This window comes from Herpailurus yagouaroundi, unplaced genomic scaffold (assembly GCF_014898765.1).
Source record: "Herpailurus yagouaroundi ecotype Mexico unplaced genomic scaffold, PumYag 161, whole genome shotgun sequence".
NCBI classification, from domain to species: domain Eukaryota; kingdom Metazoa; phylum Chordata; class Mammalia; order Carnivora; family Felidae; genus Herpailurus; species Herpailurus yagouaroundi.
Window position 1 is genome coordinate 7,921,911 of NW_024412402.1, and position 15,598 is coordinate 7,937,508.

At 46.2% G+C, this 15,598-nt stretch overlaps 1 protein-coding gene across 7 annotated transcripts in view; it reads right to left on the bottom strand.

Annotated features, from left to right (window-relative positions):
- Positions 1-14,115, bottom strand: part of CADM1 (cell adhesion molecule 1) — a 331,439-nt gene extending 317,324 nt beyond the window's left edge. For 4 of the 7 annotated variants that reach the window (XM_040483091.1, XM_040483092.1, XM_040483090.1 and 1 more), the window contains exon 1: positions 13,953-14,115. In XM_040483091.1, coding sequence (XP_040339025.1) covers positions 13,953-14,088 — 136 coding nt within the window. In that variant the 5' untranslated portion in view covers positions 14,089-14,115. Of the gene's footprint in view, positions 1-5,443; positions 5,906-13,952 lie in introns of those variants that run through there. The other 3 variants (XM_040483095.1, XM_040483094.1, XM_040483087.1) reach the window with 2 other exon arrangements.
- Between the last annotated feature and the right edge of the window lie 1,483 nt (positions 14,116-15,598).

Consider the following 15,598-nt stretch of genomic DNA (forward strand, 5'->3'; position numbering starts at 1 on the left):
AGACATGAAAATAAGGTTAAAAAAAAACAAAAAAAGGCTTCTAAGTAACATAAAGCCAAATGGCGGGAAATCATCAAAATAAATATGAGAGCCGAGGATTTTCCTAATAAGGAAAAAGGGTATAGGCAGATGTTAACAAAGACTGTGGAAAAGTATTTTTAAAAGACAACTCTACCTATTATTTTTTCAAAAGGAAAACCTGGAAGGATCTATGAAAAAAGAATGAAATTGGCTCTTATGGGAAGGTAAGTGGGAATGGGCCAGAAAACACATGCAAGGGAGTAAGGCTTACACAGTTTTGATTGTTGAGCCATGTTAATGATTCACATGTTCAAAATATATCATTCAATCAACAGGTTTAGAAAAAAAAAAAAAACCTGAAATTGAATATAAACAGAAACAAATGACCCTAAGTATATATTTATAGATCTAACTGATCACACACGCACACGCGCGCGCGCACAGACACACACACACACACACACACACACACACACACACACACAGAAGGAACTAATTTGTGACCTTGTAGATATAGTACTTTGTCTATCCTCTGTGGGATTTATATTAAAGGCAAAAAGAATGGCAAATATTATTGAACTTTATTTGGTAGGTTCGTTGTCTACAGTGGTCTTGACAGAGTCATTTCAAAACTTTTTTGTATTAATTCTAAGACATTGGCATGGCTGGGAACCAAGGTTCTCACCACGGGAAAAGAAAGATACAAGTAAGGAACAGGACAAGGAGAAAAAGAACATTGGGGTACTATACTCGAATTGATATAGACAAATAGATAATGTGGGTGTGTGTATATATATATATATATATATAGTATAAAGTTATAAATAAGTATATACTTATTGTGGAATATACTTATATTTATTCAATAAAAATTAATATAAATAAAATATACTTAATATAAATAAATGTTTTTAATATTATTTAAATTATTAAATGTATATTATAATAGATAATAAATGTATTATTTATTTTTACATACTATATATGCTATTTTACATACTATTTTATATACTATAAAAATATACACATATATATCCTAGTTCTATCCACTGAAGCGTGAAGTCAAGAGAAACTAGCCCACCGCCTTGGAACTGAAATACCACTCCTCTGCTAAAAGGAGCCAAGACTTCTTGGAGAAATAGCTGATTCCAGGTCTAGGGCAGGGAAAACACAACATGAGCTTAGACATTTTCTTACAACATAAAATAAAAAAAGCACTTAAAAATTAAAGGAGATATATCAAAAGGAAACAGCCAGACTGAGGGGGTTCCCACTCGACAAATGTGAGGGTAATGAAATATACTACACTGAATTTTCTTTTTTAAATCTGAGTCCACTGTGATTTTCAAAAAAGAGGAGAGGAGGGGGAACGGTAAGTTCTTCTTTAAACAAGAATGCTTCTACTTGATACAGAGAAATGACAGAATTAGAAAAATTACCATTTTGTAACCACCAACGTGATATTTGATTCAGACAAGGTTTATCACTTCTGCCAAAACCACTAAGTGAAGTATTGTTCGAGATTTTCAGGATTTTCAGTCTCAAAATATCCCCCAAATTACTTACTACCAAGGGATAAAAATGGAGAAATCTCTAAGTCCACCTAAACTAAGTAACTAAACTGCTATCATCAACCAAGGGATCAAACTTACCATCACCACATATAGGACAAACTGAGGCGGGGCTATAAGAACGTGTCACCCTCAGCTATGCAGTGTTCTTGACTATGACTATAATCTGAATCAGACAATGAGGAAATGATCCATCTGTGGAACTGTGAGACATTCTACAAAACATCAGCTCTGGAATGAACAAAATATCAATGCCATCAGAGACACACACACCCACCCCCAACTCCTTAAAAAAAAAAAACCCTAAAAAGGTGGAAGGCAAAAGATGCCTTAGATTCTAAAGACAAAGAAACACATATGTAGACTATCAATGGAACAAATGGGGAAATTTGAATATAGACTAGGTATTACATAATATTACGGAATCAGTGTTAAATTCCTTGAGCGTTATAAGGCACTGAAGCTCCATAGGAAAATGCCTTTATTCTCGGGAGTTGGAGCTCCATGCTGAAGTATCAGTTCAGAAAAAAACAGGAAGAGAGATAGGTGAGTATGCACAATTCAGAGAGCTAGGTCAAGCAAACGGACAAAATGTTAACACTTAAATCTAGGTAAGGGGTTTACAAGCATTCATGATACTTTCCTTTTAACTTTCCTGTGGTTTCAACATTTTTCCAAAATGAAAGTTAAGAAAAAATAAACTACAACCCTCTGGAAGACAGGGACCAGCATACTCAACTATAAATGTGCCTAACACAATGCTTGGTATAAAAGCAGGTAACTCAGGCCACCTGGGTGGTTCAGTCAGTTAAGCATCCGACTTCGGCTCAGGTCATGATCTTGGGGTTTGTGAGTTCAAGCCCCATGACGGGCTCTGTGCTGACAGCTGGGAGCCCGGAGCCTGCTCCGGATTCTGTGTCTCCCTCTCTCCCTGTCTCTCCCCTGCTTGTGTTCTCTCTCTCACACAAATAAACATTTAAAAACAAATTTTAATAAACAAATAAAAGCAGATACTTATTTTAAAAATAATGTTTAAATTCCCATTTTTCTACCAAATGACTTATGGGTTAGTTACAGAAAATACCAAGTTATTGATTTAAATTTTTTTTTTCAACGTTTATTTATTTTTGGGGCAGAGAGAGACAGAGCATGAACGGGGGAGGGGCAGAGAGAGAGGGAGACACAGAATCGGAAACAGGCTCCAGGCTCTGAGCCATCAGCCTAGAGCCCGACGCGGGGCTCGAACTCCCAGACCGCGAGATCGTGACCTGGCTGAAGTCGGACGCTTAACCGACTGCGCCACCCAGGCGCCCCCAAGTTATTGATTTAAATGTAAAATATAAAATATAAGAGGCTGAGTAAAATTAAAAATTCCTGTCTGTGTTTAAAAGCCTGAAAATTTGAGGGGCTCCTGTATGGTTCAGTCAGTTAAGCGTCCGACTCTTAATTCCCGCTCAGATCATGATCCCAGAGTTGTGGGATTGAGCCCTGCGTCAAGCTGAGTGTAGCACCTGCTTAAGATTCTCTCTGTCTCTCTCTCTCTCTCTCTGTCTCTCTCTCCCTCGCTCCCTCCCTCTGCCCCCCTTCCCCTGGGTGCTCTCTCTTGTGCGCGCGCCTGCACATGCACGCAAATTAAAAAAAAATTTTTTTTTGAGATTATAATCACTGCCAGTTTCTCCAAGGAGACTGGATGATTCCATTTACTTCCAAAGAACGTTCAGCTCCAGATGGGACCTTGCTGCCACTTCGTTCTTCAGTTTCACCTTAAAGAGAGTTGAGTACATCCTGAATCAATTCTTTCAGCCTGGTATTTTTCAGTACTGCCAAACACGTAAGGGATTTACAGTAGTAGCGGTAGCCAGACATAACCCCTAGCCCCTATCCGTGAGTAGTGACTGTTTTAATAAAAGCCAGACATGGGGGCGCCTGGGTGGCTCAGTTGGTTAAGCGTCCAACTCTTGGTTTCGGCTCAGGTCACGATCTCACCATTCACAGGTTCCGGCCCTGAGTCGGACTCTGTGCTGTCAGCGTGGAGCCTGCTTGGGATTCTCTCTCCTTCCCTCCCTCCGCACCTCTCCTGCTCGCTCATTCTCTCAAAATAAGTAAATATTTCTTTAAAAAGTCATATGTATAAAATACATCTTTCTCAGGTGCATTCATATACAGGTTATTTTATTTTTTAACACCCTATAAACTAGGCTGCTTTTGCTGTTTTTCACTCATGACTGAAGCACTAGGTTTTAGTATTCTGTGACCTAAACTGGGTACACCGTTTGCCAATCTGGCCCAGAGATGGGAGAGATTTGCTTCAGAAAAGGAAAAAAAGCAGAGACTAACATTCATGTGATTACTAACAAAACTAAAAGAAAGCAGACAGAGGTCTCTTCACAATGATGCGTGCTCACAAGATACGCACAAGGAAAAGTGAAGTTCAGTGTCATTTAAGCTAATCTGTACTTGAACCTTTTAAGAGATAAAACCATTTGAGCGGTAATTTAGTACTAAATTAACTTGGGTTTTTTTTTCTTCCTATCTATGAAGTTTTCATTGTTTAAGGAAAGGTTTCTGTAAGAGGAATGAAGCCATGCTCCTTTGCTATTCAGAAGAGTGAATCAAGCTGGTGACTTCTAGGCTGGGTAGCTTGGCTTATCACAGGCATATTCAGCAAAGAGCCAAACACAGAGCACATTTGGACATACAACCTTTTCCCAACACTATCCGCAAACACTCCATAATAAACAAGTGTTTTCATATCACGGAATTATCATAGTATAGAACCTTCTACCAGCAAGCTCTGAACGCTGCAAAGGAAGGACGCCAGACGAGGAAAAAAAATAAGGGAAAAACAGTGGCAGATAGTATTACCAGATAAAGGCTTTGAAAAAAATCCTTAAGATAGGGGCACCTGACTGGCTCATTCAGTTGAGCATGCGACTCTTGATTTCAGCTCAGGTCACGATCCCAGGGTTGGGGGATCGAGCCCCACATTAGGTTCCATGCTGAGAGAGGAGCCTGCCTGGGATTCTCTTTCTCTCTCCTTCTGCCCCCTCCCCGGTTTATGCATGCTCCCTCTGTCTCTCTCCCTCTCTCTCTCTCTCTCTCTCTCAAAAATAAGATATAATAGAAATGTTTTTAAATATAATATATAATGAGATTAGCAGTTAGACTGAAAAACAAATGTTTCATTTTTTTTCTTAAGCGAGTGACAGCGTACAGGTCTATGTGATCAACTAAAATGCGACCATTCTGATGCTAGAGATGACACAGCTTAGATAGGCAGGACTGCCCCCAAAGTCAAAGCTATTAAAAAGGCCCGGGTTTTAGCACACTGTCCTTCTGGCTCCCCAGGTAGGTACTTCTTAGTAACCAGACATTGTGAACATGAGCACCAAACACTCTTCTAAGGTGGTATATCTCTTGGATCATCTTCAGAGGGGTACATTTCATTGATGCCAAGTGCACTGCTCCCTGGCACTCTGACCCTTCTGAAGTCTTCCCACTCCTAAAGACTGGACTTTTTGTCTGAAAGTCTTGCTTTGCCAGCGTGTAATTTGTTAGGTCAATTACACCATTTTCGTGCTGTTAGTAAGTGCCCATATTCGAACGTGAATCACCAAACCGGCTCAATGCACCGTCAGCACACCGTTGTTTAAAATTGTCGCTCAGATAATGGCCACAATATCTGCACACTTCAGCTTACGGTAGAGAAACGTACTCACATATATACCTACAAAGCAGAAAAAGAAAGGACTGTGGCGGGGTGCAGATAAGCACATGTTGGTTAAACCAGAAGCTGCAAAGGGAAGACGTTTATAAGCAAGGGAGGCGAGGAGAATCAGCAGAGCCCATACCTGTAAACCAAAACAGTTGAGTGAAAAGCAGGTAAGAGCGCAGTTTCATGCAAGGACAACTAGCTGAAGGCTGGTAGCAAAACCACACTTTCTTCCTTGGTTCAACAGAGAAGCACCGGTCTTCCAGTCCCATCAGGAAAGGGCTAGAAAAGTAACAAGAAAGGAGGGCAATTAGAGGAGAACTGAGAAAGCAGTTAAGGAAGGAACAAGAAAGAGAAAGACAGAACAAGGTGGATTGTGAATCCGACGTGAGAAGCAAGAATTTGAGATTAGGTTTTCTGGAAGGGCAGTGTCATGACCATGTCCAGAAAAGAATCACAACACGGGTAGGCGGACTGATGTCCTGACTGGCGGAGGCTGGAGTCAGGGGAATTGGCTGGGAAGCTTCTGCTAATAAAACATGGTTTAGAGAGGACGTGGAGGCTTCCGGAGAAAGAATGTCGTTGGAGAAACAATCAGCCCCATTTTATTTCAGTCCAAGAGTGAAAACCAAGGAGGGGGGGAGAGGAAAAAAAAAAAAGACGACTCCAAATTTCAGGGCCCTGGAGACCAGGACGGCTGTGGTGTCATTTGCAAAAAATGGACACTTTGAGAAAAGTTGATACCTACGACAGGAAAGACGAAAGGTTCCGCTTCTGACATGGTAACTTCTACGTTCCTCCCAGCCAAGTGGCGAGCGGTACAATACAGACAATGGGAGAGATGGGGCGGGTGAACCCTTTGTAGGCAGATTCCTCCCTGCCCCCCTCCAGGGACCTCACAACTTAATTCCAATTTGACACTGCGGTCCAGGACTGGATGGCTGGAGAGCGAGCGCCTACCTTACCAAGGAAGACTGCCAAGGGCAAGATACTTATCCTAGGCATTTTTAAAAGCCCATGTCACTGGTATACCATCTTCAAACACCAAGTAGCATTTAAATATATATCACGGCGCTTTCATTTCAAGACTATTTAACATTTCTGAAATATCTAGATCAAAATGTTGGGTCAAATGACTATATTCCAGCAAGATATCTACTAAGAGAACAAATTTTCCCCACCCACCCCACATCTCTCTTAAGATAATCACCCCATTCAAGACACCTGTCAGTCATAGCAGACTTTTCTTAGTGCTGCTTCCTCTCAACCTTGCCGCCAAGGTGCTCTTTTGAGTAATAATAAAGGCCACATGTCACTTTTGCCGGGCATGTATATAAATACCTCCAGCTCCCTTTCTTCTAACCCTAGTTCAAGGCCAACTGTACCAAAGCTTTTGAGAACCAGCACTGGAAGAGCTTCAAAGAGAAACTGCCCATTAACCACAACAGCAGCTGCTGGCTAGAGCCTGCAATTTAAATCTCTGAAAAAGAAACTGTGGCTTCTGAAATTTAAACAAGGAGGTGCCACTTGTAATTACAAACATTCCAGTGGGTCCCTTCCTTCATTGATGGTTTCCAAACAAAGGCTTTTTATTCAATTTTGGTGGCGCTCCCCAATCCGCGGATGTAGGCATTCCTTTGAGCTTTTCTCGTGCGGTGGCCAACTCAGAAGAGGGGCACGGGAGGCGGGTTTCACCTGGCCAGGAATGCTCAGACCCCTCAAAACCATCTCATGTGTAATTACTTGTTTGGCTGGAAACCAAAAAACCAAATGCTTCAGATTTATAGTCCACATTAAATACATTTGAGCAAGAACCTCTTAACACGCACACACGCCCTCACAGTTCACGAACCTTGGAAAATGGAACCAACCTATTTTCCCCTAAACCAAAGAAGTTCATAAATTAACACTAAAGCGTCCCAACAGTTGTAGCTGAAATTACGAAATTCCTATTTTAAATCAACGGGGCAAATATTGAGAAGGACAAATAGTAACCTTTTCTCTCCTACCCCCATCCTGCAAAAACAAGGTACTTACAGCTTGCTGTCTGCATTTCCCACACCAAAGAAGGCATTTTGTGATCACTTTGGTTACAGAACAGAGGCTGAAATTAGCATTTAGCCAGTTCAAGATGAGAAAAGACATTTTTTTTCTTTTAAGTCATATATTCACAAAATGCAAAGGCATTTCTACCACGGAGGCATTTAAAGATAAATACATGAGGGGCGCCTGGGTGGCGCAGTCGGTTAAGCGTCCGACTTCAGCCAGGTCACGATCTCGCGGTCCGGGAGTTCGAGCCCCGCGTCGGGCTCTGGGCTGACGGCTCAGAGCCTGGAGCCTGTTTCCGATTCTGTGTCTCCCTCTCTCTCTGCCCCTCCCCCGTTCATGCTCTGTCTCTCTCTATCCCAAAAATAAATAAACATTAAAGATAAATACATGAATGAGGTATCTCACAGCCATCAAACTAAAATAACCCTGCCTACAGAAGTCCTCGGATGGAGAGTATTCATTATGAGAACAACTGGAAATGGCCAATCTCTCCATGGGTGCTTTCCATAGCCTGCCACAGTCGAGAGATTAGCTACAATTACGGCATATTTACACAACCGTATTTACACAACAATAAAACTCATCTTATCCGATCCAAACAAAACCTTGCTCAAAATAAACCAAACCACACGAAAAGGTCTCCTTGCAGACAGTAATCTGCGCTCTGGCTTCTCTTGTTTGTGCCTCAGCTTTTCCCACTAGTATAAGCCTTCCCTCTACCTTGGCAAAGCACGGGCAGGGCCAAAATTCTGTATACCAGTTGAGAAGCTGTACATTCAGTTCATGAGACTGTGATTATGAGAGGCGGGGAAAAGGTGACTGTATCTTAGGATAATCTTTCTAAAGTAAATGATGGAAGAAATGATAGGATGTCCAAGATTTGTTTAAACGACTCTGGGGAGTGGAGGAAGAAGCGTACAGAGGACAGACTGACCACTGGTGGATAATTTACTGAACTGGGTGACTTCCACACGGGGTTAATTAGGGCATTCTCTCTACTCTTGCATGTATTTGGAAATCTCCATAATAAAATGGAAAAATAAACAAAACATGAGCAACGTAAAGAAAAAAAAGTCATCTTGCAAACACAGTTTTTTTTGTTTTTTTTTTTTTTGTTTTTTGCTTTGCTTTAAAAAAAGTTGTCCTGGGGCGCCTGGGTGGCTCAGTCGGTTGAGCGTCCAACTTCAGCTCTGGTCATGATCTCACGGTTCGTGGGTTTGAGCCCTGTGTCGGGCTCTGTGCTGACAGCTCAGAGACTGGAGCCTGCTTCAGATTCTGTGTCTCCCTCTCTCTCTGCCCATCCCCCACTCACGCCCTGTCTCTCTCTGCCTCTCAAAAATAAAGAAAACTAACAAAAAAAAATTTTTTTAATTAAAAAAAAAATGTTTAAAAAAAGTCGTCCTCAGCTCTCTCTCTGCTTAAAAGAAAAGGGACAAATACCCGGTAAGAAAATCAAGCGGTGTTCTTGTTCTTGACTTAAGGATCCTTCCTTTTTTTCTTCGTTACATGGAACCAGTTCTACTGTTACTATTAATCCTTGAAAAGACAAATCAAGAGTTTAAAAATCAAAAGCTGCGGCTTCTGAAGCCCAGTTCTCACACATCGGACTTACTGCAGTGACACAAATCCAGGAGCTCTCCCCTATGAAGGTGCTTTGGACGACATTCATGTTGTAACTGCCAAATAAAGTCCACAGATTTCAGAATCATTTGTCAATACCAAAGACAACCTTACCAAGAACTGGTCCTTTTATCTCAGAGGTCACTCCTCTGATCCAGAGGTTTATTACCTAGAACAACAATTAATCTTGCTGTCTTCTCAATATAAACTAGCCTTAGCCAAGACACAGTTCTACCCATGATCCACATCCCTCACTGGGGTATCCCTGCTGGGAGGTGGAAGAGAAGGTTTGCTGACTTGACACCAAGGGGCCTGCTCCCAGGGGGCCGGGCTGGGTAACTGACTTATCCTCAGTTCCACGGTCAGCAGGGTCCTTCTCTGTGGGCTTTGGCTGCCTCGCTGTAAAATTATGAGATTTCACCAGACGATTTTTAACATCCTTCCCTTTGCAAAAATTCCATGATTATAAGAATCTCTAGTTCCTGAACAGGTAATAAGAAAAAGCAGCTTTGGTGTTATGTTCCATTTTCTATTAAATACATGGCAAGGTGAACATGAATATTGTATCGGGTGAGTGTCTGTATACATGCATATATACGTACACATGCGTGTATAGATATACACATCTGTATGAGTGCGCATACACACTGACTGATACCATTAGGCGCTTATATGGGACTAATTGCTCCCAACTCAAAGCAGCAAATTTTCAATTCTGCAACAGATGTCGCTGTGTGATTTCTCCTTTCTGTGCTGGATTTTCAGTGAAAAATGCCCAGCGTAATGGTCAGTACTATTCTTCACAAGAAAGAGATACAGCATTTGAATCCTTAGGATTTATTTCTTATAAATTTTCTTCACATGCTGGTAAATTTCCATTCCAATGATACCATAGATTAGTTTGGCCCAATTTAAGAGATCTCCCCACACAAAAACAGGCCTTTTGTCAAACACACACACACACACACACACACACACACACACACGCATACACGCACACATGCACCCATTTTTAAAATGTACAAGCTAAGCGGCCAATTAGGTATTAAAATGTCACTTACAAAAACCCAGAGAATGAGACAGTTTATATTCACAGCAATATTATCCAGTTTTTAAAGCCTGAAAATCATTTAGCAATGCAGGCCAAGGAATTATAAAAATTCACGTAGGTACGAGGCAAAAATGTACCAGGTGCAGGCAAAAGCCACCAAAAACTCCAAGAGCACCATTAATGATATTGAAGACTGGGGATTTCAATGTTTATGGCATTTCTTTAAAAATAAATAGTCAAGACTAACATTAGAGTTTGCAAGATACCTTACCGATCTGACATTCTCTCTCAAACCACTTCTTGACACATGTCAAAAAAAAAAGTGACACCTCTTTCCCTTCAACCAGTAAGTCCTCTAATGACCAGGAGTCTCAACAGGTAGCTAGCACAATCTTCTGTGGAAATTCAGAGCTGGGAAAAAGCATTTCAAAATCTCTCTTTTAGACCCGGGAACCTGTTACCTTCTGGGCTTTTAGAGGGAGTGGAGCAAGACGAGCAGTCAGGGAGTCCAGGCCCAACTCGGTAAGAATATGAAGTCAGGAAGTGAGGGAGGAAGCGAAAGTGTCCTGCTTGTAAGGCTTCTTCCCTGTCCCACTCCCCTTCACCAGGAGGGCCATTGGGGAAAACTGCATAAAGCGTGTACAACATCCATATGAATAAAGCTCTTTGTTCCAGGGAACTGCCTGCTCTTTTATTCCCCCCTTTTTCCGTATTTGTTCATTTCAAAAGATTGCTCAATGGGCCTCTTGTTCCTCCAAAATGTCCCAGGCAAATAATGCAAGCTTGTCTCGTCACACAAGTCACTAAATGAAGCCTTGTGCGTCTCCAGTGACACACTGTAAATATAAAGTGGCATTAATGAGGGATATTTTATCAAAGCTATCACAGACAAGTGCAAGTCCCTCCTGTGGCTATTCAATTTGATGCAGGGAAAGGCAACAATAGCAGGGCGGCACTTCTGTAAAGTCCCCATCCCCGGTATACAAGCCCCAACAGGCCAGGACGAGCAAAACTCAGCCCCTGGGCTTCCGGCACCATCACAAACCTCCACCCATCAGCCATCCTCTCTAATGCTAAAAAAAGGTAAGAGGACGGTAGTCAGCCACTGGTTCACTCGGGATGAGAAGCAGCAGCATGCATGCACCTAAAACGTAACAGGCGTGATTTACACTGAGGAGTGAGTTTCCACAACCCCATTTTAGCTGCATTTCATTAACATCCATTGACTCCAAACATCACAGGAGAGATGGGAGATCTTTTCCAGGGGATAGATGGATCCAGTTGCAGGGGAAGACAGAACCAGGATCTACTACTGCCCAATGGCCCCGGATAGCTCTCCCAGGGAGGATGTAAGTGAAACACGCCTAATGAAGTTACAAGGCAACACCAACAGGTTTCTCTAACCTGACAGTGGTACCTGCAGGCCTCTGAGAAAGCTTAACGGGAGAGGACTAAGGAAGCAAAGACCCCAGTGCCCACCTAAAGTCTACTCTGGATGCCCAGGACCTGGGGGCTGGGCCAAGACGCCTTCCCAAACCCATCACCGAAAAAGGCGTAAGAGGAAAAGCAGATTGAAAGAAAGTCATCTCATCCCCTCACTACAAATCAAACCCAATTACTTTCTAATTTGAACACAATCTGATAACCAGCGTACAAACAGGGATGCACACAAGAGCAAGAAGCTGCTTCCATGGTAACTGGCAACAGAATTTTCTTGTAGCTTTGACATGCACGGTTGAGTTCCAGACCGCTCCTTTCTGAGTCTGCAGACATCCCTCGCTGGGAAGGCAACTTCTTACCGCGAGATAGCTACAAATATAGTACTGTCGCTACTACCCGGTACGGTCAATGAGCAGGCTGGGGACAGGAGGTATAATCTAATCCTACTCCGCTGCCGAGCGGCATTGCACGGCTCCCATTTTTAGTTAAATGGCAATATCCCCGACCAGCACTCCCCCCCCCCTTTTTTTTGCAGCCAATACAAGTCTATTGTTGCCTCTATTATGCGCCAGTTACCGAGCCTTTACTCACGCTCACGTTTAACTGACACTGGCGCTTTTTACAATGCAGCAGCACGAGGGATCTCTTTCAGGAACATTTTATTGAACCCATCCAGTCAGAGACATCGCCCGAAATGAAGTTGTAACCACACCGGCATAGGCTGAACCCAATTATCTCGTAACTCATAAATTAAGAATTCACAGAGGAAAAACACATAAACAACATCCGGAGACAAGCAGAGGCATGGAAGCAAAAATCCTCAGCTCTGGAACCGAGCAGCTGCCAGATTCCCACCCCTATACATCCCCGATAGGTTCCCCAAGCCCAGCGCCCTTGCGAGCCTGTTTCGGGGGAAAGCAACCAACCCGGCATCCCCCAAATGCAAAGCCAGCACCCCAGACATCCCCATTTCCTACAGCGTGTCTCCTGCGGTGTTTACGTAACTGTGTGTCCTCTAGCGTGTAAACAAAAGGCACAGCCCAAGCGGAGAGGCGCCCGGGAAAGGCACGGTGGCCCCAGCGCTGCGCCCGCCGCGGCCGGGGGCTCCGCAGGTGGGGGCTGAGCTCTCGGTGTCCTCCGCCACTTGTTGCTCGCGGGTCCTGCAGCTCCCAAGCTGCAAGGAGGGGCTTTGCAGGCGCGGAGCCCTGCTGCATCCCCTCCCGCACCCCAGCCCCCCGCCTCGGCCCCGTGCCTCTCGGTCCCGCTCCCAGCCCGGAGCCCGCATCCCGCGACCGGGGGCGCGGGGACGCCGCGCGGCAGCCGAGCGCGGCGGTGGCGGGAAGGGGAGGCAGGGTGCAGCGCGGCCAGCCTTTCCGCTGGGGAAGAGCTCCGGCTCCCTTTTGTTAGCAAAAGCAAACACTGCCCTCTTCTTTCCCGACCGCGCCAACGCGCCCGGCACACGGGCAGTCACACATCGTGCTCCTGTCGAGTGCTCGGCGTCTTCGGGGAAGGCGCCGGGCGTGCAGAGCCGCCCCTGGGCAAATTCCCAAGACAGCTCCGCACGCAGGGGGCGCCCGGAGGCCCGCAGGGTGCCCGCCTGGCCGCAGAGGCCGCGAACCTCCCTCCACCACCCCAGGGCTGCCGAAAAGGACCGGCAGCATGGGAACCCGGCGTCCCCACTCGCGGCGGAGGACGCCGTGGCCCAGGCGGGCTGCGGGCTCCCGGCTCCTTCCCGCAGAGGCGGCGACAGCAACCTCCCCCCCCCCTCCCCTCGCTCCGCGGGGCCGGGCCTGAGGAACTTTCCCTGCCTGGAGCTGGGCCCGGGAGCCCCGCAGCCGGGCGGCGGGAGCGGGGGGAGGGGGGGCGGAGGGCAGCGATCTGGCTGGAGGGAGACACGAGGGGCGCGCGGTTCGGAGGACGGTGGAGAAAGGCAGAGCGAGGGGACAGCAGGAGCGACCAGACAAGTCTGGGGATGTCCTGTAGATCGGTGAGAAATCACGCCGGAGGCGGCTGCTAGTCAGCCATGGGGAGGTCTAGGGGATAGAGAATTAGGGGGCCCGCTGGAAAGGTGGGGGCGAATGGGCAGCTCTGGGACGGGAGGACCTGCAAGTTACGGGGACAACAACGAGTTTGGGAGGGTCCGGAAGGTTGGGGGGTACCTTCCATCCATCCCCTTCTCCCACATTCTCTAGCCCCCGGGCCCCCCATTCTCACTCCACTCCGCACCCCGCGCCAAGCCGGGGAGAAAAGGTGTGGGTGCAGCCATCCCTGAGGGCTCCAATTCCCACCCAGCTGGGCAAGGGAGAAGGGGATCACCGATCCCCTCTGCCCCTTCCATCTCAGCCCTGAGTTTCCTCTCCACACTCCTCGGATTCGGATTTAGGAAGTGGGGGAAGGTTGTCATGGAAACGTTTCCCCCTTCCACGGCTATGGCTACTGGGGTGCCTTAGGAGATTTAGAGGGCCAACCGGCCGGTGCCCACACCTACCTGTGGGGATCAGTGCCGCGGCGGAGAGGAGCAACAGCAGAAGCCGGAGTCGGAGCCCGGGAGGCGCCGCCGCCGCCGCCACCGCCGCCACCGCCGCCGCACACTGGGATCCGCTCGGCAGCACAGCACTCGCCATGTCGGGCACCTGCCTCAGACTGGCGGCGGTGGCTTCCTCCGGAGCCCGAGCGGACAACTAATGAGATGCTAATGACATGCACCGGGGGCGGAGTCCGGACCGGCCAATCACAGCGCCGCTAGCCCAACCCGGCTCTCGGAGGACTCGCCCCCTCCCCCACCCCGCCCCCTGGCGCTGGCGTTCGGCGGCGCGCCCGCGCCACCTAGGGGCGGGGCCAAGGGGAGGGGCGTATGCAAATATGTTTATGTTAAAATTCGTTTTCGCTTCCCCGGGATCAAGGAAAAAGTGTTCTCCTGGGCGCCCGGCGTGTGGGGGCTCGAGCTCCAGGGGGCGGGTCTCGCTTCCCGTACACCTATATTAGGAACGTATACAGCAATGGCTGTAGCCGATCGACGACTGGAGAATCTCCCTAGGAGGCTCCCTGCGCGGTACACCGAGTGCATCTGGCGTGGAAACCACACGTTGCAAATTTCCGTCACTCACCTTGCACCGAAGGAATAGATCTTTGGGAAACGGGGGCTGTTCGGGAGTGGAGAGTGAGAATGCAGGTCCCCGGATTGACAAAACAATCTGGGAGAAGTGCATGCGTGCTTTGCACGTCCGGCGGAGCGGGAGAGCCCGCTCAACAGCCTAGCGGTAGACTAGGGCATAGCTGGGAGAAAGGAGCCCTAGTCGGGCTCTGGGATTTTCGACTCGGTATCTTTGCGGTAGATTTTCAGGAAAGGTGGGTCGAGGAGGGCCGGCTCAGGCTCCCCAGCTTGCTGAAGGTCTCCTTCCTGGCTTTTACACTTAGCGTATTTAATACATTTGACACATATGCAATAATATATATTTACGACTGTACACATTCAACAAAAAAATCTTTTCTGTCAAGGCTTCGGGGTGGAGGGCGGAGGCGGGGGGTGTGAGGATAGGGTCTGCCATCTTCCTCCTTCGAGGCTCAAACCCACTCCCTCCTCTATGCCTCCAGTCCCTGCTAAGGCGGCTGGGGACCAACAGGTGCTCCGAGCTTCCCGTGTCTCTGGGAGAGGCTCTCCCGGCTAAAAGGATTTGCTTCTCCGGACTCGCTCTCTCTCCCCGAAATTGCCTCTGCTTTCTTTTCAACCAGGCAGCCGGCTCTCTTGTTTGTCTGCTTTTTAATTACTTATTTTCTTCCCCTCTAGAAGATCGTATGCGCTCTGACCCTCTGTTGCTCAAGCATCAAATTGAAGGACGAGCCATATTAAGTGTAAAGGTTTATAATAATTTAAGTATTCATAGAATGCAGAACAATAAGATGTAGGAAATACAATTTGCATAATAAATATCAATATCACAACAGCTAAAACAAACCATGACAAATTATCTGTGGCTAAATGACCAAGAGATTACTGAATGTAAATTGCTAAGTCTGAGCTGTAGTCCAGAGGAGCTGCGCGAAATGACTTGCCTGGCCCTCTGTCCTCATCTTGCTAAAAAATAATAATAAATAAATAAATAAATAAATAAATAAATAAATAAATAAATAAAT